The sequence below is a fragment of the Lethenteron reissneri genome, chromosome 69 (genome assembly GCF_015708825.2).
Source record: "Lethenteron reissneri isolate LAM-NWPU_2019-01 chromosome 69, ASM1570882v1, whole genome shotgun sequence".
Classification (NCBI taxonomy): Eukaryota; Metazoa; Chordata; class Hyperoartia; order Petromyzontiformes; family Petromyzontidae; genus Lethenteron; species Lethenteron reissneri.
In genome coordinates, this window is record NC_083847.1 from 1,598,268 (window position 1) to 1,610,028 (window position 11,761).

Consider the following 11,761-nt stretch of genomic DNA (forward strand, 5'->3'; position numbering starts at 1 on the left):
CAGTTCGAGGGGGCTAAACGGGCACGGCACGGGCCAGAGAAGGGATGGAGTTATGTGGTATAAGAGGCTCATGAAGGACGCTACTGGGCAGTTGGAGGCAGTCGCTCTCCAACAACAATCGAGGGCAGAGGAGCGACGCTCAGAACAACGAGCAGAGCCCCGGGTGGCTAAAGCACAGCAAGTTGGCACAGTAGAGAGCACAGGTGGTGCATCAGCCAGTCATCTCGGTCATCTCAGTCAGTCGACCAGTGGCACCTGCTGGGTCTGTCCCGTGACCTCCTGCCAGCGGGCGTTCGACACTTCACGTGGCCTCAACGTGCACCTGGCTTGGCACAAGCGTCGTGGTGACGTCACCGTCACTTAGTGGCAAATGGCGGTTGTTGTGATGGTGGTTGTCATGGTGGTGTGTGTGTGTGTGTAAGGCGTGTGTGTGTGTGTGTGAGGGAGAGACGCACACAAACACACAGAAGGCCCGAGCAGACGCGGTTGTAGTGAAAATTACTTCTCATTTATTCTTCACAAGAACTCGCGCAGAATTTACAGCCACCCACCCGCCCGCCCCTAACCCCACATCTACCCCTAACAACCCATACCCCTATCCACCGCTACGCCTTCCAAACTATACCCCTAGCCATCCCCAAATACCCATGCCCACCCCTTCCTCCCCATCGTGACCATGAACCCCCTCGGCCTGGGTGAGGAGGAAGAAGCATCTCCCCCCCCCTCCCACTAAAAAGTGACGCACACAGACGGCCTCACGAATCGCCACAACAGCAGCAGCGGCAAACGAACCCACAGAGACTTCAGGCTCTAGAACCTGAGAACCCAGAACTTCTAGAACCTGAGAACCCAGTCTCCCAGTGTCTCTAGAACCTGAGAACCCAGAACTTCTAGAACCTGAGAACCCAGTCTCCCAGTGTCTATAGAACCTGAGTCCCGGTCTCCCTGACTCTCTGGACTCATTCACTGTCTGATTCTTCACATTCGTAGCCACCGGAGCTCCTAAACTCTAGCAACATCTCATCAGCATCATCGTCATCATCGCCATCGCCACGATCACCACCATCGACACCATCGACACCATCGACACCACCGGCACCATCACCACCATCGCCACCATCACGCCCATCGACACCACCGGCACCATCACCACCATCGACACCATCGCCCCCATCTCCACCACTGGCACCATCACTACCACCGGCACCATCACCACCATTGCCACCATCACCGGCACCATCACCACCAGCACCACCACCACCATCTCCACCACCGGCACCATCACCACCACCACCACCACCATCGCCACCTCCGGCACCATCTCCACCACCGGCACCACCATCACCGCCTCGAGCCCGGCCCCTCCCTCGCCCCCTGCCCCGTCGTGGGGGCCTGCCCACCAAGCCCCTGCCCCTACCTCTGCCCCTCCCTCCCCTCCCTCTGGCCCTGGCCCCCCTAGAGGAGAGGTCCTGGGTGGGGTGGGTGGTGGGGTGAGAGGTGGGGTGGGTGGTGGGGTGGGTGGTGGGGTGGGTGATGGGGTGGGTGATGGGGTGGGTGATGGGGTGGGTGGTGGGGTGGGTGGTGGGGTGAGAGGTGGGGTGGGTGGTGGGGTGGGTGATGGGGTGGGTGGTGGGGTGGGTGGTGGGGTGAGCGGTGGGGTGAGCGGTGGGGTGGGTGGTGTTTTGGCTGGTAGGGTGGGTGGTGGGGTGGGTGATTGGGTGGGTGGTGTTTTGGCTGGTGGGGTGGGTGGTTGGATGGGTGATTGGGTGGGTGGTGGTGTGGCTGGTGGTGTGGCTGGTTTTGTGGGCGAGGAGGGAGGAGGGGCGGGCACAAAGCGCGCGGGAGAGGAGCGAGCGCAGGGAGGGGGCCGCCAGCGGAGTAGAGGAGAACCACGGAGAGGTGGAGGAGGGAGCCTCCCCCGGCGGAGAGTCCAGGGGGGTCAAGTAGAGGGGGCCGGGGGGCCCCCCCTCGCTGGCACAGCAGGACGAGGGGGGGCTGATCACATGGGGGGGGAGGGGAGGGGGGGGGCACAAGGAGGAGGGAGAGACGGTAACGTTAGTGAGGCGATGCAAGCGAGTGCCGGGAGGCGCTCTACACGCACCAAACACTCGTGTGGTCAGGGTGGTGGCGTTTGTTGTGGTGGTGTAGTGTGGTTGTTGTGGTGGTGTAGTGTAGTGTGGTAGTTGTGGTGGTGTAGTGTGGTTGTTGTGGTTGTTGTGGTAGTGTGGTGTGGTTGTTGTAGTGTAGTGTGGTTGTTGCGGTTGTGTAGTGGGGTTGTTGTGGTAGTGTGGTTGTGGTAGTTGTGGTAGTGAAGTGGTTGTGGTAGTTGTGGTTGTTGTGATAGTTGTGGTTGTTGCGGTAGTTGTGATTGTTGTGGTTGTTGTGGTAGTTTAGTGTGGTTGTTGTGGTAGTGCAGTGTGGTTGTTGCGGTAGTTGTGGTTGATGTGGTTGTTGTGGTAGTGTGGTTGTGGTAGTTGTGGTAGTGTAGTTGTTGTAGTTGTGGTTGTGGTAATTGTGGTTGTTGCGGTAGTTACATTTTGGAGAGGTAGGTTTCGTAAATGCGGACCGGACAACGCTCACGATCCCAGAGATTTTCCGACATAATTCCTGAAATGATCGAAAACATCATGATCACCATCACCAATACCATCACCAACAATAACATGAACATCACCACCACCACCACCATCATCATCAGTCACTGCAGCAGGATAAATAACCCATAATAGAGGTGTTTGTTGGGGTTAGATCGCGTAAAAGTGCCGTTAAAACCCGCCATCACAAACGTGTCCGTCGCCTAATGAGGCTAGCTGCGATTAAATCTTGACTTAAAGCTTTAAAGCCACGTAGGCGGAAAAGATAACACGAAATTATCGACGTTTCGATCGCAACACAAGCGGTCGTCTTCAGGGATTTATTTTGTCTGCCTCCGTGGCTTTACCGAAAGAAAGAATGTTGTGAGTTGCAATCACCGGCGAAACGTCGAACTCAGATTGTAAATGTTGTGGCTTGGCTCTCCAACTCACAACCAGTGTGCTGTACTAGTATACTACACTATACACTACACTATACACTACACACTATACACTACAACATACACTACACTGTACACTAGTATACTACACTATACACTGCACTATACACTACACTATACACTACACTATACACTAGTGCTGTACTAGTATACTACACTATACACTACACTATACACTACACTAGTGCTGTACTAGTATACTAAACTATACACTACACTATACACTAGTGCTGTACTAGTATACTACACTATACACTACACTATACACTACACTATACACTAGTGCTGTACTAGTATACTACACTATACACTGCACACTAGTGCTGTACTAGTATACTACACTATACACTACACTATACACTACACTACACACTACACCAGACATAGGCAAAGTACGGCCCCCGGGCCGTATATGGCCCGTTGGGCTTTTAAATTATTATTAAATTAAATTTTACCTTCCTCCTGTAATGCCCCCATTTTCCCATTAGATGGCGCACGTTGACCGGGAGTGTGGTATATAGGGCTGGAAAGGGCACATGATCTCGCAATGCATTGTGGGCCTGTCAGCGCCATTTTCAGGGTTTGTTTACATTGCTGAGTTAGATATGGTGCTCCCTTCACTTTTTCGCTTTGCCCTGTGAGCCCTTCTGTAAAGTGAGCGGATCAAGGAAACGAAAAGTGGACAATGAGTTTCGATTTAAAGCTTTCGTGACTGCAGGGATTCATCTTCTTGGTTCTTTCGGTAAAGTCTCTGTCTACTCGACAGAGTCTCTGTCTACTCGACAGACCTGCTCTCCACCTGAGGACGGCTGCTTGCGTTGTGGCCGAAACGTCGTGATCATTATTTTATTATTTCCATTCTACGTGACTTTACCGAAAGAACCAAGAAGATGGACAATGAGTGTTTAACACGGAGTGGACAACAAAATACTTTTCACTGAAGTCCAATCGAAGGCTGTATGCCTGATATGCCGAGAAACTGTCGCAGTTTTCAAGGAGTGCAACATCAGCCGTCACTTTGCTACGAAGCATGCTGACTACGCGAGCAAGCCGTCAACGCAAGAATGGGCGGCTACGGCTCAGAGGTTGGCGGCTAATTTACAGACTCGGCAACATTTTTTTCACCGACAAACTGCGATTCAAGAGTCAACTACCAAGGCAAGTTTTTTGGTGGCATACGAAACAGCAAAGGCTGCTAGCAAGCCTTTCTCCGAAGGCGAGTTTGTAAAAGAATGCACGGTACAGACAGCAGACATCTTGTGTCCGGAGATCAAAAGCAAATTTGAAAAAGTCAGTTTATCACGCAGGACTGTGACTCGCCGTGTGGAACTGACTGATGAAAATATAGCCAGTCAATTAAACAAAAAGTCTGATTCCTTTGAATTATATTCACTAGCACTGGAGGAAAGTACGGACGTAAAAGACACTGCTCAGCTCCTCATTTTTATCCGAGGCATTGACTTGTCAATGCCTGAACGGGCGACGTCGATTCTGAATGTGGAGGGGGGGAAAACCGGAGGATCTGGAGGAAAATCCACGCAACCACGGGGAGAGCGAAGGGAGACACAGACTGCAAATACACAGCAGCAGGCGTCAGGGTCGGGATCGAACCCACGACCTCCTGTACACCAGGCGAGGTAGTTAACATCTCCTAGCCACCGCGTGGCTCCCCCCCCACCTCAATCTGCTAAAGTGTCTCCCTCCTCCCGCTGCCCCCCCTCGCTCACCTGCTACGTCGCTCCCCGCGTCCGCTCCGCTCCCTCGGTAGGCGAGAGCCCTCCCAGCGGAGTCCCCGGTGGGCCGGGAGCGTGAAGAGGAGGAGGAGTTGGGAGCGGACCGCACGAGCAGCGAGCGCGTGGAGAGGCGCCCGTGCTGCGTCGGGGAGTGCAGCTGGAAGCCCCAGGCGAGGTAGTAGAGGAGCGAGAAGAGGAGAGACCACGGGGAATGGAGGCCCATCAGGCCGCTCGCCCACAGGTGCTCCTCGCAGACGCGCGACGACGGCCATGGGCCTGCCACGGGGGGGGGGGGGGGGGGAGACACGGGGGAGTAAACGATATTCAACATCGCCTGCCACGCAGCACACCGAGGAGAGAGGCTTTGCTACAGCGGAGGAGGTGCAAGAGAATTCCAACGGGACCTACGTCTCCACCTCATCAGCCTCGTCAAGACCCGGGTTCGATTCCCGCTCACGGCAAACACCGGTGACGATTGTCTGAACCGGTCCTGTGCCCCTCCTAGGTCGACTCAGCCTCAAATGAGTACCTGGTGCGATGTGTAAACATCGCTAGCACTGGGGAGACAAAGGCGGTCGGGCGTGGTGCTGGCCACCCACCCCCTCGTGTGTCGTGCCGGCCTTCATAGGTGCTCGCTAACAGCACTTGCCCCAACAGCCCGTTTGGGCTACACGGGAAATCTTTGCGAGTTTCCCAGCCCCACCACTCCCACCACGTGTCTCCGGCACGAACCGTTGGAGCTGAGGGTCTCGCTGAGACGCAGCTGGAAGTCCGAGTAACACGCGTCGGTGAAGATGTTGTCTTGCCTGCCGCAGTCGCCCAGGTGCTGCACTCACGGCAAAACACAGGGTGCACACACACACGTACACAGTGTGTACGTGTGTATGTCTTTGTTTTTGTGTATGTATCTGTGTGTGTCACTGTGTGTGTGTGTGTGTCCATGTGTGTCACTGTGTGTCTCTGTGTGTGTCTCTGTGTGTGTGTCTCTGTGTGAGTCTCTGTGTGAGTCTCTGTGTGTGTTACTGTGTGTGTCAATGTCTGTGTCACTGTGTGTCACTGTGTGTCTCTGTGTGTCTCTGTGTGTGTCACTGAGTGTGTCTCTGTGTGTGTCTCTGTGTGTGTCTGTGTGTGTGTGTCTCTGTATATGTCTCTGTGTGCGTCTCTGTGTGTGTCTGTGTGTGTCTCTGTATATGTCTCTGTATATGTCTCTGTGTGCATCTCTGTGTGTGTCTGTGTGTCTCTGTATATGTCTCTGTGTGCGTGTCTGTGTGCGTCTCTGTGTGCGTCTCTGTGTGCGTCACTGTGTGCGTCTTTGTGTGCGTCACTGTGTGCGTCTCTGTGTGCGTCTCTGTGTGCGTGTCTGTGTGCGTCTCTGTGTGCGTCTCTGTGTGCGTCACTGTGTGCGTCACTGTGTGCGTCACTGTGTGCGTCTCTGTGTGCGTCTCTGTGTGCGTCTCTGTGTGCGTCTCTGTGTGCGTCTCTGTGTGCGTCTCTGTGTGCGTCTCTGTGTGCGTCACTGTGTGCGTCACTGTGTGCGTCTCTGTGTGCGTCTCTGTGTGCGTCTCTGTGTGCGTCACTGTGTGCGTCACTGTGTGCGTCACTGTGTGCGTCTCTGTGTGCGTCTCTGTGTGCGTCTCTGTGTGCGTCTCTGTGTGCGTCTCTGTGTCTGTGTGTGTCTCTTTGTGTGTATCTGAGTGTGTATCTGTGTGTGTCTCTGTGTGTGTCTCTGTGTGTCTCTGCACGTGTCTGTGTGAGTGTTGTAATGTCTATGTGTGTGTGTCTCTGTGTGTTGTGTCCTCTGGTGTGTCTGCACGTGTCTGTGTGAGTGTGTATGTCTATGTGTGTATGTCTATGTGTGTGTATGTGTGGTGTAGTGTGTGTCTCTGTGTGTATGTCTATGTGTGTGTCTCTGTGTGTGTGTCTCTGTGTGTGTCTGTGTGTCTCTGTGTGTGTCTCTGTGTGAGTGTCTCTGTGTGAGTGTGTGTGTGTCTCTGTGTGTCTCTGTGTCTCTGTGTGTGTCTCTGTGTGTCTCTGTGTCTCTGTGTGTCTCTGTGTGTCTCTGTGTCTCTGTGTGTGTCTCTGTGTGTCTCTGTGTCTCTGTGTGAGTGTCTCTGTGTGAGTGTGTGTACGCACCTTGTGTATGCACACGCACAGGTAGTAGAGGCTGTCTGCCGAGTACTCGCGGCCACTCGGCCTCCTGGCCTCCCGCAGGAAGCGGCAGAGGCCGACGCAGAGCTCCTTGGAGAGACACGCCGAGACACGGTCTGCACACACCGCTACGCAGGAGAGAGACACGGGGGAGACACGGGAGAGAGACACGGGGGAGGGGGGGAGGGAGGAGGATGAGGGGGCAGAGAAGAGGGAGTCGCGAGGAAACACCGAGAGGAGATTGTGGGAGCAGGAGGATGACGGAGATGCAGCGATGGTCTCCCCGTGTGTCTCCCCGTGTCTCCCCGTGTCCCCATGTCTCCCCGTGTCTCCCCGTGTGTCTCCCCGTGTCTTCATGTGTCTTCACGTGTCCCCACATCTCCCCATGTCTCCCCCTGTGTGTCTTCGTGTCTCTCCCCGTGCCTCCCCGTGTCTCCATGTGTCTCCACGTGTGTCTCCCCGTGTCTCTTCCCGTGTCTCCATGTCTCCCCGTGTATCTCCCCGTGTGTTTCCCCGTGTCTCCCCGTGTCTCTCCCCGTGTCTCTCCCCGTGTCTCCCCCCGTGTCTCTCCCAGTACATCCCCCGTACCGTCCTCCTCCTCCTCCTCCGCGTGTCTCCCCCTCCACGTGGTCTCCGCGTGTTCCCCGCGTGGTCTCCGTCGCCGCGTCTCGGCCACCCACAGCCTCCACGCGTCCGAGCCGCACTCGGCGCTCAGAGGAGTCTCCCTCACCCCCCCCGCATCCCCGCCCTGGAGAGCCGGACTATGGGGACCCGGTAGACACCAGGGATCAGGATCGGTTTCACCGGTGGGATCAAGGCCATGGGAGCGATCGACGCGATCGGAGGTCCCGCGCGGATCAATGGCCCCGCAGGGCTGATCAATAAAGCCCAAGGGGCTCATCTGTGTCGTCCCCTCGGAGGCTTCGCGATCGATCGGCCCGGTGGGATCGAGGCACTCCGAGGGATCGCGCGGATCACCGGGGGCGATGGTGCCGCAGGTATCGATGAGCTCCATCGGATCGTCGGGATCAAAGAGATCGGCGGACTCGATGAGATCGATGGGATCGATGACGAGACCGATATTATCGGTGGGATCAATGAGGTCAATATCGGCGGGATCAATGGAATCGGCGTGACCGACGAGACGATCGGTGGGATCAACGTCGGCGGGACCTACGCGACTAATAGGATCGGCGGGATCTGTGGGATCGGAGCGAGGGGAGCAGTGGAGTCGGATGGGCAGAGGCGGCGTGGGAGACAGGAGGTCTGAGCTGAATCTGGGATCTTGGGCTCGGAGAGGCAAAGGTGGTCCTGGAACAGCAAACAGGGGCCAGAGGTTAGTGAGCATCGCAGCATCGCCAACGGTATCGTGACCCGTCATCACACGTAGAGACACAGACACACGCAGACACACGCAGATACACACGCAGACACACGCAGACAGACACACGCAGACACACAGACACACACACAGACACACAGAAACACACACGCAGAAACACACACGCAGAAACACACGCAGACAGACACACGCAGACAGACACACACACAGACACACACACACACAGAAACACACACGCAGACACACACAACAACAACAACCGCCATTCGCCACTAAGTGGCGGTGACGTCACCACGATGCTTGTGCCAGGCCAAGTGCACCTTGAGGCCACGTGAAGTGTCGAACGCCCGCTGGCAGGAGGTCACGGGGCAGACCCAGCAGGTGCCACGGGTCGACTGACCGAGATGACCGAGATGACTGGCTGATGCACCACCTGTGCCCCCTACTGTACCAACTTGCTGTGCTTTAGCCACCCGGCGCTCCGCTCGTTGTTGTGAGCGTCGCTCCTCTGCCCTCCATTGTTGCTGGAGGGCGACTGCCTCCATCTTCCCAGGATGATGATGCTGCTGCTGATGATGATGCTCATGCTGCTGCTAGTGATGATGATGCTGATGATGATGCTGATGATGCTACTGCTGATGATGATGCTGCTGCTGATGATACTGCTGATAATGATGATGCTGATGATGATGCTCCTGCTGCAGCTAGTGATGATGCTGCTGCTGATGATGCTCCTGCTGCAGCTGATGCTGCTGCTAATGATGAGGATGCTGATGCTCATGCTGATGCTGATGATACTGCTGCTGATGATGCTGCTGCTGATGATGCTGATGATGATACTGCTGCTGCTGTTGATACTGCTGCTGATGATGCTGCTGCTGATGATGTTGTTAACCCCTGCTCTGCTCACCCTCCTCATCGGACGAGTCGTCCGTGGTGCTCGACCAGGTGGAGCCCACCGATGGGATGGCGCAATCCATCCGTGCGGCAACACCACACTCGGAGTCCAGCAGAGATGTCTTGTGGCGAAACTGAGAGACGAGAGTGAGAGAGTGAGAGGGTGAGTGAGAGGGTGAGTGAGAGGGTGAGTGAGAGGGTGAGTGGGTGAGAGGGTGAGTGAGAGGGTGAGTGGGTGAGTGAGAGGGTGAGTGAGGGGTGAGTGAGTGAGTGACAGGGTGAGTGAGTGGGTGGGTGAGTGAGAGGGTGAGTGTGAAGGGTGAGAGGGTGAGTGGGTGAGAGGGTGGGTGAATGAGAGGGTGAGAGGGTGAGTGAGTGAGTGAGTGAGAGGGTGAGTGAGTGGGTGGGTGAGTGAGTGAGAAAGTGGGTGAGTGAGAGGGTGAGTGAGTGAGAGAGAGGGTGAGTGAAAGGGTGATAGAGTGAGAGGGTGAGTGAGAGGGTGAGTGAGAGGGTGAGTGAGTGGGTGAGTGAGAGGGTGAGTGAGAGGGTGAGTGAGTGGGTGAGGGGGTGAGTGAGAGGGTGAGTGAGGGGGTGAGTGAGAGGGTGAGTGAGTGAGAGGGTGAGTGAGAGGGTGAGTGAGAGGGTGAGTGAGTGGGTGAGTGAGTGGGTGAGTGAGAGAGAGGGTGAGTGAGGGGGTGAGTGAGAGGGTGAGTGGGTGAGTGAGGGGGTGAGTGAGTGGGTGAGTGAGTGAGAGGGTGAGTGAGAGGGTGAGAGGGTGAGTGAGAGGGTGAGTGAGTGGGTGAGTGAGTGGGTGAGTGAGAGGGTGAGTGAGGGGGTGAGTGAGAGGGTGAGTGAGTGAGTGGGTGAGTGAGGGGGTGAGTGAGAGGGTGAGTGAGTGAGTGGGTGAGTGAGAGGGTGAGTGAGTGGGTGAGTGAGGGGGTGAGTGAGAGGGTGAGTGAGTGGGTGAGTGAGTGAGAGGGTGAGTGAGAGGGTGAGTGAGTGGGTGAGTGAGTGGGTGAGTGAGTGAGTGAGTGAGAGGGTGAGTGAGGGGGTGAGTGAGTGAGAAGGTGAGTGAGGGGGTGAGTGAGTGAGAGGGTGAGTGAGGGGGTGAGTGAGAGGTGAGTGAGTGGGTGAGTGAGTGGGTGAGTGAGAGGGTGAGTGAGAGGGTGAGTGAGAGGGTGAGTGAGTGGGTGAGTGAGTGGGTGAGTGAGTGGGTGAGTGAGTGGGTGAGTGAGAGAGAGGGTGAGTGAGAGGGTGAGTGAGGGGGTGAGTGAGAGGGTGAGTGAGGGGGTGAGTGAGAGGTGAGTGGGTGAGTGAGTGAGAGGTGAGTGAGTGGGTGAGTGAGAGGGTGAGTGAGGAGGTGAGTGAGTGGGTGAGTAAGAGGGTGAGTGAGTGAGAGGGTGAGTGAGAAGGTGAGTGAGAGGGTGAGTGAGAGGGTGAGCGAGTGAGAGGGTGAGCGAGTGAGAGGGTGAGTGAGAGGGTGAGTGAGAGGGTGAGTGAGTGGTGAGTGAGTGAGTGAGTGGGTGAGTGAGAGAGGGGGTGAGTGAGAGGGTGAGTGAGGGGGTGAGTGAGAGGGTGAGTGAGGGGGTGAGTGAGTGAGAGGGTGAGTGAGGGGGTGAGTGAGTGAGAGGGTGAGTGAGGGGGTGAGTGAGAGGTGAGTGGGTGAGTGAGTGAGAGGTGAGTGAGTGGGTGAGTGAGAGGGTGAGTGAGGAGGTGAGTGAGTGGGTGAGTAAGAGGGTGAGTGAGTGAGAGGGTGAGTGAGAAGGTGAGTGAGAGGGTGAGTGAGAGGGTGAGCGAGTGAGAGGGTGAGCGAGTGAGAGGGTGAGTGAGTGTCACTCACATTGTCCAGGGTTTCCGTGAGTTTCCGTTTCCGTGACAGCGTCCCCATGACAACCGAGGAGATCTCCTCATCTCCTGCACAAGAGAGAACCACGGTGGCTTAGAGATGTTAACTACCTCGCCTGGTGCACAGGAGGTCGTGGGTTCGATCCCGACCCTAACAACGCCTGCTGCTGTATATTTGGAGTCTGCGTGTCTCTCCGTGGAGATGTTAACTACGTCGCCTGGTACGCAGGAGGTCGTGGGTTCGATCCCGACCCTAACAACGCCTGCTGCTGTATATTTGGAGTCTGCGTGTCTCTCCGTGGAGATGTTAACTATGTCGCCTGGTACGCAGGAGGTCGTGGGTTCGATCACGACCCTAACAACGCCTGCTGCTGTATACTTGGAGTCTGCGTGTCTCTCCATGGAGATGTTAACTACCTCGCCTGGTACGCAGGAGGTCGTGGGTTCGATCCCGACCCCTGACGATGCCTGCTGCTGTATACAGGTAGTCCCCCGAGTTACGATATTTCGATCTTACGATGGCGATACGACAAAATTGCGGCAGGCAAACGCAGTAGCGTACGAGGTACGAATCTTGGTGAGTACAGTCCAATATGATACGTTACGATACGTTCAATGCATGTGTGATACGTAGCTTTAGCGATTTCATTTGAGGGTTACCACGAAACTATACGTTCAATGCATGTTAAAAGTTTTTTTCATAGCAGATAGGATTGTTTCCTGAAAAAAACTTTCTATTAAATTGCAGTTCATATAGGTAGG

The 11,761-nt window shown here is 55.6% G+C and overlaps 1 protein-coding gene across 1 annotated transcript; it reads right to left on the reverse strand.

The window, feature by feature from the left end:
- Positions 1-574: 574 nt before the first annotated feature.
- Positions 575-11,277, reverse strand: LOC133360816 (zinc finger MYM-type protein 2-like). The gene is made up of 8 exons (XM_061579692.1): positions 10,995-11,277; positions 9,168-9,288; positions 7,504-8,226; positions 6,901-7,043; positions 5,500-5,593; positions 4,762-5,043; positions 2,535-2,607; positions 575-1,995 (listed from the first exon to the last, which is right to left on the reverse strand). Exons 1-8 carry the CDS (start codon positions 11,040-11,042, stop codon positions 960-962), a joined length of 2,520 nt encoding a protein of 839 aa, XP_061435676.1. The 5' UTR covers positions 11,043-11,277; the 3' UTR covers positions 575-959.
- Between the last annotated feature and the right edge of the window lie 484 nt (positions 11,278-11,761).

What these genes read in the sequence shown, in the direction of transcription:
- LOC133360816 (XM_061579692.1), bottom strand. Translation starts at nt 11,042, where the DNA reads ATGGGGACGCTGTCACGGAAACGGAAACTCACGGAAACCCTGGACAAT. An exon ending in CGAGACCCTCAGCTCCAACG is followed by an intron (nt 5,044 to 5,499) that starts GTTCGTGCCGGA and finishes CCCCCGTGGCAG; the next exon opens with GCCCATGGCCGTCGTCGCGC. An exon ending in CGCGGGGAGCGACGTAGCAG is followed by an intron (nt 2,608 to 4,761) that starts GTGAGCGAGGGG and finishes CGATCATTTCAG; the next exon opens with GAATTATGTCGGAAAATCTC.